This window comes from Nesoenas mayeri (assembly GCF_963082525.1).
Source record: "Nesoenas mayeri genome assembly, chromosome: Z".
Lineage (NCBI taxonomy): Eukaryota > Metazoa > Chordata > Aves > Columbiformes > Columbidae > Nesoenas > Nesoenas mayeri.
In genome coordinates, this window is record NC_137542.1 from 3,433,962 (window position 1) to 3,449,911 (window position 15,950).

A 15,950-nucleotide genomic window follows, 5' to 3' on the forward strand; every position below is an offset into this window, starting at 1 on the left:
AGATGCAAGGAGACAGAAAATCAAACCACTTAATTATGTTAAATTACTGCAAAGCACACTAAAACAAATGCACATAAAAGTTCTGTGCTATACCTGTTTCATTATTGATTGTCTATGTAGTGCAGAAGCCCACAATGATGCAGCAGAATCACTTGATATAAAAATACTCCTTGAAAAACATAACCCATGTAACACTACCATAAAACACACTTTCACAAAACCTTTTAATTGATGACTTTGCAAATCGAAAGTGAGAGGTGGTTCAGACAAGAAATAAAAATGTTCCATGAGAAAGTGATATATGAAGGAGAAAGTACTGAAATGTATGTTTAAGGTATATGGTATGAATCAATAAAACCCATATTGTTTAAAATCTGTGCAAGATCAGCTAACTTGATCTTCTAAAGTTGTTCCCAGCCTACGCCCACCATGTGTGGTACTTCCCTGTGGTTTGTTATTTTACTTCAGAGGCAGAGGGAGGAAACCAACAAAGCTCGGTGACCATACTGCATAGCACAATGTAACCATGGAAGCATTTGTCCACTTGTCAGAGCCTCTCCAGAATGATTCAGCCATTCATTTCATTGAATCAATATTGAAGCTTTTAAGATTTATTACTTGAGGGTGGAGGAAAAACTAATAAAACAAATTCCTTGCTGCTTCCCATTAAATACATCTTGTCACAGTGGGCATATTAATACCTTGTAAACACTTTACTGATGTTGGGTGGGCTGTGTTACTGTCTCTTCTTACGGAGGGATTACTCATAACGTATTTGCATTAACATGCCTGATACTCAGTGAAAGAACTTAAAGCTTTCTGATGCATTCTGCTGTCCTGCATAGAAGCTGAATCGAATAGAAAGACAAATGTTGTAAGAAAACAGGGGCGGTGGGAATCTGTTTTAAAATTCATGAAAATCCTCCCGTCAAACAGTTTCTGTGTCTACTAGATCACAATCTTACTTATGCCATAAACTGCACATTTGTAATCATACTTCAAATGCTCAAAAAAGTTGAAGGGGATTATTTATTTTACTTCCATACTTGTTAAAATATGCTGTAGTTATCTAAAACTGACACACAAAGATAAAGGCAAATCTGAAACCAGCAGGCTTTGTGTGAGAAACGACCATTTATTCAGCTCTCTGCTTATAAGTATTCTAGATTACAATAGCTATACTACATGGCAATTTTTTTGGTTTTTAAAAATCAACTTTATACCGAAAATTTGAAAGAAAGGATAGCAAGTTATTTCAGTACCATTATTATTAGTAACATCAGGACCAGAGAGCATTAATTCAACAGTTTAATTTACACTGGCCTGCTTTTATAGGTGAAAACCAAAGGCACCTCAACTATTTATCAATATAGCTGGTTTTGAGCGCCACACCTGCTCGTATAGTAAAGCTTTTCAAGACTCTGAATCAGATCCTTTACCATGAGATCGTCTCCGTGCTCCTGCTCTAACTCCCTTCTGCTGTTCCCTCTCCCCATTGTAAAAGCTGTTCAGCATTCCCCACGATTCCAGCCACGAGGAGCTTAAAACAAAGGATGAAAGTGATGCGTAAGGGCACTTTCCCACTCAGTGGAGTGACATCAAAGGACTGTTTGCCAGTAAAAGCTTTTCTCGGTTGTAGGTAGCAATGTGCCAATACAGAATATATCTGCAGTGAAAAACTTGTGTGCCGGAGGGCTTGTAACCGGGGAAAAGTCCGTACCGATAAAGATGCAACCATTCCAACACAGCAGTGGCACCAGTAAGAGTGAATTATCAGTACCACGGAGGCCAAAGAAAGCTCCAGCCACAGCTGAAATCCCATATAACACTCAACTCCTTCCTGTGTGGGAAAAATAATCAAAATCGTTAAGCTTTTTATTTTCCAAACGAAGAATAAGATTTTACTAGAGTGACAAAAAGCCAGTATTCTACGGTCAAGAAAAAACATTTGAATAAGTATGCATCTTGGTGAAATACTATAGCAAAAATTCATTCAGAAACAAAAAATAATAAGTATACAGGCTATGGAAAAAGGGACTAGAGATAAGGCATTTTAAATTACACTGTATAAATTATAGAAGATTAAAGATATAAGGGAAAAACACTGGGCTGGCAAGACAACAAGCTTAATAACCATATTTGAGATGTACCTAACAACCAATTCCAAAGATATAAAAGGAAGTTTAGACTATAAATGCAGCCTGACAGCAAACCTAGCCAAAATAACGTAAAGGCTGATATGGGATTTCACTTATTAGAAGGAAAAAGAAAGGAATGGAATAAATATGTGATATTATACAAACAGTGTGATTTGGGTTACAAATTTGAATGACAGTAATTGTGGTGACAGAACTGAATAATTTGAGGACTTTTTAATCACATTACCATCTGATAAAGACACGGTACAATGCTAATAAGCACTGCAATGCTGTGAAATGGATTAAAAACTAGCTGGTAGACCTCAAAAAGCATTCTTCAGAAAGAGATTATCACCAAAATACAGATTTAATTATAAACAAATAAAAATAATTCTGTTATGTACTTCAACAGGGATTACAAATAGATCTCCTTCTCCTCCACCCTCTCTCCCTGTAAATAGAAAAATCAATGTTTGCGATGTCAGTATTAGCAGAAAGGAAATGAGAGTATTATAGTGATATGGCTCACCTGGTAAGCTGGTTCTGTTAAAATGAGTCATGCTAACTTTACTGAATACTTTCAAAATCAAAATATAGGTTATACCTTACAAATGGTCTCCCGAATCACTTTCATCTGAAGAAACCAGCTGAGAAGCTCACCACAAGTGTAAAATCTAATGTTGTGAGAAGGAAGAAAAAACAGTTAGTTTGATTTTCAGATATATCGATAGTATATTAGTGACAACAGTTGGGGCTGGGGTATCATTTACCTTTGTTTGTAGCACTGGTGAGGTGGATACTTGAAAGTTCATAAAGTTCTGGTGCCCACATTTTAAAAACACTGAAAGTCACAGAGGATGCAAACAAAGCAAATTCCCCAAAAATAGAGAGCTAGAGAAAGCAGAGAGCAAAAGTTAACAATCTCTGAACGTTAAATTAATTGAAAGAAAAGCAGGAAAAATAAATAAATAAACAAACAAACAAACAAACAAACCCACTCAACTACAGTGCAAAAAATCCCTCAGGGAAAAAACAAGCTGAGCACGGAAACAGTTCCTTAGTTTATTCAGGGAAATCATGTGATAAAGTAACAGCTATTCCTGGACTTAACTACAGATTCATCCAGCTAAAACTGGAAATAATCTACGACAATCTAAACAAACAAACAAACAAACAAGCAAGACAAACCAACCAAATAAACACTTTACTTGTCATGCTGCATGTCTTATTCATCAATATTAGTAGGAATTCAGAATCTTATAGCAAAATGTCTGTGAATAATTTGAAATAAATTTTCAAAAGTATGTTCTCCATTCTTGCATGCTGTCTTATCATAACTCAATGGCTTCACTGGTAGATTTTCTTATTTAGAGGAGACCTGAGCTAAGCAAAGTGAAATGTAAATCAGAAGCAATTATGCAGCTCTTTAAAGATTCTTGAAAACTAAATATCAAACAACCAATGCACTCTACTGGCTGTGTTATGGAAGGTACACAGCACATTTCTACTATGAATGCATATTAAATTTAAATAAAAGTAACTAAAAGGTCGTGGCAGTCAGACCCACGCCTATAAGTTCCAGAGCTTTCAACATCACAGAATCCCAGAATGTCAGGGGTTGGAAGGGCCCTGGAAAGCTCATCCAGTGCAATCCCCCCATGGAGCAGGAACACCCAGATGAGGTTACACAGGAAGGTGTCCAGGCAGGTTGGAATGTCTGCACAGAAAGAGACTCCACAACCCTCCTGGGCAGCCTGGGCCAGGCTCTGACACCCTCACCCCCAACAAGTTTCTTCTCATATTTAAGTGGAACCTCCTGTGTTCCAGTTTGCACCCACTGCCCCTTGTCATACCCTTGGTTGTCACCGAGAATGGCCTGGCTGCATCCTCCTGACACTGCCCCTTTCCATATTGATCCCCATGAATGAGTCCCCCCTCAGTGTCCTCTTGTCCAGCTCCAGAGCCTCAGCTCCCTCAGCCTTTCCTCACACGGGAGATGCTCCACTCCCTTATGGCAGCTCTTTTCTCCTCTCACACTCCACCATGGACAGGGTCCTCAACCAAGGAGGTGCCCCAGGCCCAGAGAAGCCTCTGGACCATGTCCATAGATGCCCACGTCCATGAATGCCCACAGCCAGATCTAACAAGGCTACAAACGGGGCCCCTGCTGAAGACCCTCAGAGCAGCAGGACTGTGATCGGAGCCCTCCCCTTAAAGAGGGATGCCGTTCAAGGAGACTTCCCAGAATTAAGAGCCCTCACCTCCTCCTTGGTGAGAAAGTACTTCTTCTGGATATATCCTTGACTGACCGCTTGCCTCCTGCCCCAGCAAGCAATTATTTCTTCTGGGCACTCTTGAGTGAGAGCAGTTTCTATTTCAGTGAGTGTGTGCAGGCTCTGGATCATCATTCTCATGTGGTTGTGTGGTAATAATATCCCCAACTAGAAAACCTGAAGTTTATTACATATCGTTGGAGTGATTTTAGATTAACCCCCTGCTTACACTGCTTTCTGTCATTTCGTTTCAGTCTATCATTTGGCTTCGGTTCCAAATTAAAGTTGGTTTAGGCTTATTATTTGCTTGGAGTAATTTTGGGGTGTTTCTGTGACAAAAGTAAGCAGCAAATACAAGAAATTTGAAACTGGGAAATCAGAGTCTCAATCCAAAGATAAATTTGCATTTATTCTTATTAAAACCACAACAATACTTAATTAAAAAAATACATGTGGTGGTCATTTTTAACACATTTTAAAGTGAAATTGTTGGAACCTCACTAACTAAAAAGGGTTTCTGCTAATTTTGAGGATCTAGGTCTAGATTATGATACTTAGAGGGTTAAATGTATATGTGCAAATATTTCCCCTAGAGAACAGACTATTCTGCAAGTGTCTGCAGATATAGCATTACTTGCATGCATGCTTTTATAGTTCTTAAATAGCTTCTCTTAATGCATCTGACACATCTTTCAGTCAGACACTGCTTAATAACTTCGGATTTTGTTTAGATTCCTTTGGAGCTTCAGATCTACCTTGACATTACTATTTCCTACAATTTTAGTACGATCTGTAAGTAGTAAGCAGGGAAGCAGAGACAAACAAAGGCTGCCCATTTATTTCTGTGTGAATCTTTTAATGAGTCACAGCTTATCATGTCATTAAAACATCCACTGAGATACTTGGCACTAACTATCTAAATGTAAACCCAGCCCTGTGGTTCCAAATCGTAAAATGACTTAAAAACTTACAAAAACAGTGGTGGCACATGACACACAAGTAATTTCCAGACAGAAAGAAAATGCGGGGCTCTTTTTGTGTGTGGTGTTGTGCGTTTGTTTTGTTTTGTTTTGTTTAAAAATTAAAAATTACTAACAAGTTCTATCAGCCCTCCAACATCTCATTTATAGTTCCTTTCTATTAATTCCTTAAGATCTTTTTAATATTCCTACTCACATACTTCCTAGCTCTGACCAAGGCACAGCAGATATAACATGATCAAGGGGGATACGGTAGAGATCTCTGCAGTTGCTCTTGTAATGCTACGGAGTGATTAACGCTGACCCTGTCGCTCACGGAGAATGCACTATTAGGATATGCAAAGTAACTTACACGAGGATGGAGAAAGGCTGTATTCCTATTAGCATTCATGGGAGCTATGCAGCTACAGTCTTGTTCATCAAGTTTGGAATATACCCTTTTGTTATTGATGGGAAAATGTCACTAGTTACAAATGGTTACACACAGGGGTGTAGCAGGGTCAAAGCAAACTCCAATACTTTCTTTCCCTCTCTCAGGCAGAGTGCTGCTTCAGCAGTTCTTTTTTGACCTGATAGTACACCTCTTTGGATAAAAGAAATGGTGAAATTCCCTGCCCTGACCTTTTTGCGCAGCCTCCCCACCCAAAGTTTAAAGAAAACCTCCAAAAGGATATGCCATCAGCGGCATATGATGGGACAATCATCAGATGCCGCTGCGGGCATCGCTGCCTATGAAGTCTGCCTTCAGACTTCTCTCCAGGTCCACCCACAGCTCTGACCGGCCTCATAAAACAGTCTTTCAACAGCATGAATAGGGTCTGAGTCATCAGTTTCCCAGCTACAGACAACTACAGTTGCTTCACTTCTATTCCTGAAAGCTTCCTTTAAAAAACAAAACAAAACTGGTTGGAGCTGCAGATATTCTTTGCCAGATGTGGCATGACACCTCTGAATGGGTGGAATTCTCATTCACTAAGTTATAATTACTTCTTGTCAACTTGAGATCCCACGAGAAAGCTTAGGGTTTTAGGGGAAATTAATTCAACTTTGTCACCTCCAATATCGTTCTTGCTAGAAATAGTTGGTGGAAGAGTCAATCTACTTATATTTTGCCATCCACAGAAACACAAAATCAATCTGGGACCCCTACGAGATGTTCGTACATTTGCCATGTAATCTGACAATCCAAACTTCTCTTTGTGGCATTGCGGATTCTATGTAAGGCAGTATCTAAAGCTTCCAGAGCAGCGATGATAATTAGCACAAACTGTGCATTTGGCTCATAATAAATATAGAAGGCTTATTTCTGAGCAGGCTTTGACTGGGAAGATGCTATGAAATGCTTTAGAAATAGTCTCCAGACTCAGAAGAAACTTTGGCTGGAGGGAATTCTAATTACACTTGGCATCTACGGCAAGATCTTAACAATTTCAAAATAAGAAAGCCTGCAAATTAGCTTTTACTAACTGTGCCCAACTTTGTGTTTACACGTTAGTACCGTTCCACGCTCCTCCACCAAGGGCAGCAATCAGACATGCCTAATCAGAGCAGCTCATATTTTACACCTACTGACGACTTCTGCACCCAAAATTATTTATATTCTTTCATGCAAAGTTTCTTTTACTTATCACATGGAACTTCTATGCTCTTGGCAGAACACCTATGCTGAAATATATTATTTTTCTTGTTGATGTTATTTACCAGAAAGTACTCAGACAGCCTTAGGAATACTTCAGTTTTACCTGATCCACAACAGAGCACTACTGTAAGGTAGATATTGAAAAATAGATACATTTAGTCTTTAAAACGAGACACAAAACCAAACTGCACCTTGGTAGCTTATTTTACAATGCCTAGAAATGTGTCTTCACAGTTCTTTAGCTCCCGTGGGTGTCAAGGGTGACTGTCAATAGAGCTACATGATCATTTGCTCTTACGTTTATGTCTTCAAACTCATTTAGTTTTCAAAACTATGGTCATAGAAGAATTCTGCCTTTGTTAACAGCAAACACATTTCTAACCTCTTCACTTGCTCAGGGAAGTCTGAAAACACCGTATAACAAGGCTCTAAAAACAAAAGAAAGATAAATTCCTTACGTAAAATTACTTTCAAGGTTAGATTTAATCTGTTGAAGAACCAGACTCGAAACTGCATTTGTCTTCAGCAACGAGGCAATCATTTGTTACAACATGTTCAACATAACCTTAGAGCTGCCAGCTTCTGTAAGAAATACTGTACTTGCTCCTGCTCTAATAAAAAACTTCCTTCTAAGGCCGTGTCAGAAGGAACCCACATTAGATTAAATTCACTAGTTACACTCGTAGGTCTCCCTACCACTGCCCATTGCCCCAGCAACTGCAACAGCTGCCAAGAGTTAATGGCGAAAATGGCTCTATTAGGGAAGGAAAAGTTCAAATAACAACAGGGCTTAATTTATGGTTTCTCTCTTGTGAAGAAAAAATACATTAGCACAGGCTGAACACCTGTATCTCTGCAGTACTAGTCCTGAGGGGGGGGGGAGGCATGAAGGGGTAAAAATAAATTGCCTGGGAACTTCTCAAGTTTTAGATCCTTATGGCTGACAAGAGGGAAACAGAAGATTAATGTACCCATTGCCCCTTGTCCTATCATTAGTTGTCACTGAGAAGAGCTTGGCCACACATTGTTTAGAAGCAGAGTGCTTAGTTTATATTCAACTAATAATTAGTAGATATATTGTAAGTGAGAAACTAAACAATTATAACTAACATCAACAATTAATTCTTAGTATAGATATATGTAAAAATTTTCAAAAATTGTAATCATAAGTAATAATTACGTGAATATAAGCAATGCAAGAGCATCCAGTCTTAGGAGCACTCATGGAGGATGATCCCCAGTGTTCTCCAGTGCTGATAAAGAATGCCGCTTAACAGTATAATTTGCTCTGCTGTTTATTTCTGCTTCATAAACACCTTTTAAACCCCTCCAGGGATGGTGACTCCAGCACTGCCCTGGGCAGCCTGTTCAATGCCCCACAGCCCTCTGGGGAAGAAATTGTTCCCCAGATCCAACCTCAACCTCCCCTGGCGCAACTTGAGGCCGTTTCCTCTGCTCCTGGCGCTTGTTCCTGGGGAGCAGAGCCCGACCCCCCTGGCTCCAAGCTCCTTTCAGGCAGTTCAGAGATCAGAAGGTCTCCCCTCAGCTCCTGTTCTCCAGCTGAACCCCCAGGTCCCTCAGCCGCTCCATCACACTTGTGCTCCAGCCCCTCACCAGCTTCATCACCTCCTCTGCACTCTCTCTGGAGACAGCAGGGTGACCATGAGCCAGCACTGGGCCCTTGTGGCCAGGAAGCCAATGGTACCTGGGGTGGGTTAGAAGGGGGTGGTCAGTAGGTCAGAGAGGTTCTCCTGCCCCTCTGCTCTGCCCTGGGGAGACCACACCTGGAATCTTGTGTCCAGCTGTGGCCCCTCAGTTCCAGCAGGACAGGGAACTGCTGGAGAGAGTCCAGCGCAGCCACCAAGATGCTGAAGGGAGTGGAGCATCTCCCGTGTGAGGAAAGGCTGAGGGAGCTGGGGCTCTGGAGCTGGACAAGAGGACACTGAGGGGGGACTCGTTCATGGGATCAAGATGGAAAGGGGCAGTGTCAGGAGGATGGAGCCAGGCTCTTCTGGTGACAACCAGTGACAGGACAAGGGGCAGTGGGTGCAAACTGGAACACAGGAGGTTCCACTTAAATTTGAGAAGACACTTGTTTGGGGTGAGGGTGTCAGAGCCTGGCCCAGGCTGCCCAGGGGGGTTGTGGAGTCTCCTTCTGTGCAGACATTCCAACCCGCCTGGACACCTTCCTGTGTAACCTCATCTGGGTGTTCCTGCTCCATGGGGGGATTGCACTGGGTGAAATTTCCAGGGCCCTTCCAGCCCCTGACAGTCTGTGACCCCGCGTGTGACCCCGCGTGTGACCCCGCGTGTGACCCCGCGTGTGACCCCCGCGCTCTCTCCCCGCAGCAGCCGCCCCCGCGTGAAGCGCCGCGCGGCCCCTTTAAGCGCGGGCGGGGGGGGCGGGGCCGCCCTGCGGACGTGGCGGCGCGGCCGCCATTGCGGCGGCCATGAGGAGCGGCGGCAGGTAGGGCCGCGGCCCGGGCGCTCCCCGCGGCGGCGGGTTGGAAGCCGGGTCGGGGTTTGGCTGGTTCGCGGGAAGCTCCCGCGGAGGGTGTCACGCCTGCGGTCTGTTCCCACAGAGCCCCCCGCGGAGAATGGCGGGCAGGGGCGCCGGCCGCGGCCTGCAGCCGCCTGCGGTGTCGCCGCCGCCTGTCAGCGGGCACCTGTTCCCCTTCGTGAGCGCGGCGGAGGGCGAAGGCCCGGAGGAGGAGGGCGAGGTGTCGGAGCTGCGGCCCCGAGGCCGGGAGAAGGTGCGGAGGAGCGCGTCGAGGGACCGGCTGGACGACATCGTGCTGCTGAGCAGGGATATCCAGGAGGGGGACACGCTGAACGCCATCGCGCTGCAGTTCTGCTGCTCGGTGAGTCCCGGGCGCTGCCCCGCTCCGCTCCGCCCGCCGGCGGGATGGGGCTCCCGGGGCTCTGCCTGCCAGCGGGGCCGGTGCCGTGGCGGGCTGGGTGGCTGCAGGTGTTTACTGTGGAGACAGCGAATCAGAAGCGCCATTCGTAGAATCGCAGAGTCATTTTGGCTGGGGGAGACTCTCGGGATGAGTGAGTCCAACCATAACCCGCCGCTGTCACTGCCCCATGTCCTCAGAACCTCATCTCTGTGTCCAGCTCCTCCAGGGATGGTGACTCCAGCACTGCCCTGGGCAGCCTGTTCAATGCCCCACAGCCCCTTGGGGAAGAAATTGTTCCCCAGATCCAACCTCAACCTCCCCTGGCGCAACTTGAGGCCGTTTCCTCTGCTCCTGGCGCTTGTTCCTGGGGAGCAGAGCCCGACCCCCCTGGCTCCAAGCTCCTTTCAGGCAGTTCAGAGATCAGAAGGTCTCCCCTCAGCTCCTGTTCTCCAGCTGAACCCCCCAGGTCCCTCAGCTGCTCCCATCACACTTGTGCTCCAGCCCCTCACCAGCTCCGTTCCCTTCTCTCAACTTGCTCCAGCACCTCAAGGTTTATGTTGGTGTGAGAGGCCCAAAATTGCCCCCATGATTCGACGTTTGGCTTCCCCAGTGCCCAGCACAGGGACGTTCCCTGCCCTGGGCCTGCTGGCCATACCAGTGCTGGTTCAAGCCACAGTGCTGGTGGCCTCTTGGCCACGTGGACAAATGCTGGATCATGTTCAACTGCTGTTGATCAACACCCTCAGATCTTTTTCTACCAGGAAGCTTTCCAGCCGCTCTTCCCTGAACGTGTAGCACTGCTAGGGCTTCAGAAGTTCAGAGTAAGCTGGCATTCCAGTTCCATAGACTTCTGTGGATACATGGATACATGGGTTTGTTTGTGGCAGCGTCTCTTGAAGCGTACATTCTATGGTAAAAGTGACATTCCTGCATATTCACATGTGGATGCTTCTCCTAGCGCTGTCTCTGCTGTCAGAGTTAGTCATGAGAAGGGTATTGCTGGACTACTCTCGTGGTTTTTATGCAGCCTTAACTCCTTTAAGGGAGAGTGAAAAAAAGAGAAAAAGTTGTAGTTGCCTTTTAATTCTGCTAAGTTGCCTGTGTATTTGTCAGCACCAGGACGTTGTACTGCTGGGAGGTCTCTGTCCACATGCCCCACGCTTTCCTTTCTGGTGCTCAGACCTCATGACTTCTAGTTAAGAGCTCTTAAATTAGTCTGGTGAGTGTCCTTCCTACCCGGTACTTCTGTCTGGCCAGTGCTAATTAAGGCAGAGACTTCTGTCTCAGTTGATGTTGGCCTTTGCATCTGTGCAGTTTTAACAGGAAATCAGCTGTGTGTGCTGGTGGACTGACTGCCAAATGTGTAGTTTTCAAGAGGTCAAATTTAGCCAAATTCAGAATCCTTATTTACGGAAGTCTTGCTGTTACCCAGTTCTTCAGGCAGAAACAAAATGAGGGGCCTCCTATCAGGAGCTTAGGTATCAAAGTCTTGACATAGCAATTTCATAATCATGACAGACCTTGGCCTCATTAACCAAGTCTTGGCTTCAGAACCCACCACAATTCGGTATTTTGAGCAGCCTTACTAGATCAAGCCTCAAATAAGAAATAGACAGTAGCTTGCTATCTTTGTTGGAATTCATGGAAATTCGCTAATCACTGGGGCAAAGGCTGCATTTGGCAGTCTTTTATGCTTATCTGATTTATTGAGCACAGTACACATAACAAGTACAGCGTCACAGGAACTGAAACACTTTTCCATGTTATGAGGTTAGTGCAGGCAGTAGGCACTGGTGGCCCTAAGTTAATTTTTGTGGCCACGTCTGTTTTGTAAGTGAACAGTCTGAGCAAAGAGGGTCCTTGACTACTTTGTTTTCTGTCTGTAACTCCTCCTGAGGTAATTTCCTCCCAGTGAGGACAGGAAGGATCTGAACTCAGGTACTGTGCATCTTGAAAAGGACGCAATTCCTGTGTGCTTACCAGGTGCTGCAAAAAAGTACTGATTTTTAAGTACTTCATTATGGCGAGGTTTCTGGCTGGGCCTTCCATGCTGAGGGACTTACTGTCTCAGAGTGAAGCCTCCAATTCTCCAAGGGCACTTAAATGCTTGCAGAGTATTTCACCTTAAATTTAGGTTCTGAATTTACTGAGAGCAAAATGAGATTAATTTTGAGCAAGAATAAGGAAAGGGGAGAGCTGACTTGAGGTAGGATGGCAGTTTGAAGTTAGTTAGTTTTTGCCTTATTCCCCAGAAGTAGAAAGAGTATCCAAACCACTGCTGCGGCTAGATGAATTGGAAGCTTCTAATTTTTAATATTCCTTACTCAGAAGTCTTCAAATTAATTAGGAACTCACAGTAATGTACTTCATTTGAAAACACCGAGGTGAAGTCCCATTCATTTCAGATAGTTGCGACTGGTAGATGAATGTACCTGAAGTGTGTGTGTGTGAAGTGACTTTCAGTCTTATGAAGTGAGGAGGTTTGCTACTTCGTAATTACCTTCTTGCTTTAATATTGTTCAGACTTGGTCTTTGACCTCACTTCATACTGTTTGAATGGGTATTGGTTTTAAAAAAAGGTGAAACAGGCTCTGCCTTTGTTTCATTAGGGAAGAATCGTATTTCTCAAGGATGTAGTGATCTCAAAGAGTTTCACTTCAATGGAGCTCTGATATTTAAACTTTTTTTATTATTGTTATTTTTAGGTTGCAGATATCAAGAGAGTTAACAATCTTATCAATGATCAAGACTTTTTTGCCCTGAGATCTATCAAAATTCCAGTGAAAAAGTTCAGTGTGTTGACCGAAACACATGTCACTCCAAAAGGAAGACCAGTCCTTCGGCCTGCTCACTGTTCCCCGGAAGTGCAGGAAGCGTCACCTTCTGATAAATTCTCTGCTAATGAGACTGCTGGCAACTTCTTAAAAGAACTGGATCGAGATATAGAAGAAATAGTGAAGTGTAATGATACAAAGAGAGAGAATCTTAATGAAGTTGTTTCTGCCTTAGCAGCCCAGCAGATCTGCTTTGAAACTGATGGTAAAACTAAAAAATGCAAGGATCCTTACTATGGAGCAGATTGGGGTATAGGATGGTGGACAGCTGTTGTGATTATGTTGATTATTGGCATAGTAACTCCAGTTTTTTATCTCCTGTATTACGAAGTTCTAGTGAAAGCAGATGTCAGTCACCATTCGACAATGGAATCTTCCAACGTGTTTGTCACAGCAGCATCGCATCCGAAACAAATAGAAAATGGAATTAATCCGGCGAGTATTATAAATGTTGATAATCAAGGAGACCTTCAGCCTTAACAATGGTAAACCCCAGGCAACCGTTATCCATAGACACATAACCTAGCATTAGATAAAGGGGAAACCACAGAACGCAAAATACGTATGGAAAGCGGAGAAAACGTGTACTCACACACTTGCCTTTTTGGGTAGTGTTCCACTTCAAGGATATTTCTGTGGATCATGTAATCTCTGAATATGCCTGACACAGGAGATTTTAATGCAAGATTGGGATATCAAGGTATAAAATTGTCTCTGAAGCTTTGCACTTTTTTCTATTTTGATAGGCATATGTTTTTTTAATTAATGATGAGATGAAAAAATGCAGTTTGAACTAACAGATGAAGAGTCTCACTGTACCTTTTACAGCCCTAAAATGGGCATTTGGGGATATCTAACTTTTAAACATCTTGAAGTATTTATAGATTGCATAGCACACTTGACATTTTAATATCGGGTTTACAGTTGTCAGTTAAAACTGCGTTTTCATAATGCTATCTTTTGTATAGAGTAAGATTTTTTTAAAACCAAATCATTCCATAATTAATTGCCACTGCGAAGTTCTTTTTTAAAAGTGACTTTTATAGAGGCAGTAGCTACTACTTAAGCTGGAATCTTCAAATCTTGTGCCTGTGGTTTATTCATTTTTCAGTACTTTTCAGTATAGGCAGTAGGATAATTTGTGACACTGTGCCTCAGCACAGTCCAGCTGAGAGTCTTGCTGATCCTTCCATGGCATCCTACTGAAAACTGACTGGGCTGCACTTCTCACCTGGTCAGCTGTGTATAGAATGAAAGAAGTGCAGATGTGTGGCACTTTGCTGTGATGGCTTCAGTAGTCTTTATTTTATGCTAGAGGATTATTTTTTCCACCTCCAGTTAATCTCAGTTCAGGACCAACTGATTCTTCAGGCAGCAGTTCCGTGGGTACTAACTGTGCTAATGGTTTTGTGCCCATTAACCTCAAACACTAACTTTTTCCTGGAATCTCCTAGAGAACTTCAAATGAGATTTAATGACTGCTAGCAACAAACTTAAATTGCAGCAGAACAGACCAGGTGGAGCTTTAGACTTGGTTCTTTATGCAGTAGTGTATTCATTAACCACTCTGTTCTTGGATGTTTCACTTGGGCTTTCCTGAACAACTTTGTTTTTCCTTTCTTTTCCTGACCTGAAAATGCTACAAGATAAACAAACAAACAAAAACCTGGACTTCTCCTACAGAAAAAATGAGGTACTTGTGTACTCAGAATATTTTTAAATAAAAACTGAGATGCTGCCTGCTTTTTTTTTTTGTTTGCCTTGTGTAGTAAGATTTACAATGCCCTGTTCAAAATACCAGTTGTTATCAAAGCCTAAGATAATAGAATACAACTTATAGAGAGAAATGGGAAAACAATCAGTGCCCTTTAAACTATTATAAGCTTTCCTTTGAGTGTCTTGACTAAGTATATTCCTTATGAAGAAATCTGATAAAGTGAATGTTTTGTAACTATTTGAGCTATTCCAAAGTGCTTTATTAACTTAGATTTTAAAAGACTTGTGCCCCATCTATTGCCTCAAGAAGTGGGGTAAATACTCTTCACTGCCATGCCAGTGTATGAACATGAATTAGATAACTTTTAATGTATTCTATAGAAATTGAAGCAGGCCAAAGCTTGAAGGGAAATGCTGTACTTGGATCTGGGATCTATGATCTGTGGCTCTTGAACCCTTTGATCAAAGTGGCATCTGTGGAGACAGTGAGACTGCTCATAGTTTCCACATAGGGATTGCAAACAGGCATGAACGTCATGTTTCACTTAACGCTTGCTTTCAGAGTCTTTTAAAATATTAGTTCTTCCCATTAAAAGAACATGCCAATAACAGAGGCATGAATACTGAAGTACCAGTTCTGCCTAAGGCTGTATGACAAACTGCATTGCAAAATACTTTATGGTGGCTAATGTGAAACCACTTCTGTGGCTTGAACTTTAAAAGGTGACTTGCTCTAGTCCAGATAACAGAGTTTTGGCACATAAACAAATTATTTTTATGTAGGATTGAAACTTGGTACATAAGGCATCAGGTTTTTGCTGCAAGCTTGTTCCTGATTTGCTTCTTTCCCTTTCTGTTTCCGAAGCCTCAACATTTTTAATATTTATCCTTCCATTTCTTACGAAGTTCTGAAAGAACATGAAATTAGCTATTGTGATGATGCAACATAAGCCTAATTTACTGTAGATACCTGAACTGATGGGTATTAAATTGCAATCGGTACAGAATTGAACTCAACGTCAGCTGTGGTTTGACTTGGTCAGGAAGGTCTCTGCTGTTGATGTACGAGTAAAGAGATCAATGGTTAACAGCTGGTTTTTGTCCTGTGGTGGTACAGCCAGATAGTTCTTCAGTGTTATCTCAGGCTCTGGGCTTTCACAGCATTGGATGGCCTGTGGCTTATTGTCACAGAGTTAAGCCTACGGGCCTTTATTTAGTCATGAGAAAAACACAAAGGGATAGCAGTTTTATTGTACCATGTTATACTCTATCCAAGAGCCCTGCGTGCTTCTATCATTTTATGATGTAGCATATTTTATACAGCTTGTTTTTAATCTAGAGAGCTGATTTATCTGAAGATACAGTAGGTCTCTTTCCAAGATTGTAGGACTGCCAGTACTGGTAATCTACAGGCATCAGCTGCTTGGCTTTCTGCAGGATGCAGGGATCTTTACTGTTTTCTTCTGAAAT

The 15,950-nt window shown here is 42.8% G+C and overlaps 1 protein-coding gene across 1 annotated transcript; it reads left to right on the plus strand.

Moving 5' to 3' along the window:
• Nucleotides 1–9,464: 9,464 nt before the first annotated feature.
• LYSMD3 (LysM domain containing 3) lies at nucleotides 9,465–14,509 on the plus strand. Its single transcript, XM_080362914.1, has 3 exons — nucleotides 9,465–9,497; nucleotides 9,613–9,891; nucleotides 12,636–14,509. The coding sequence occupies exons 2-3, from the start codon at nucleotides 9,628–9,630 to the stop codon at nucleotides 13,242–13,244; spliced, it is 873 nt and encodes a 290-aa protein (XP_080219040.1). The 5' UTR covers nucleotides 9,465–9,497; nucleotides 9,613–9,627; the 3' UTR covers nucleotides 13,245–14,509.
• Nucleotides 14,510–15,950: the final 1,441 nt, after the last annotated feature.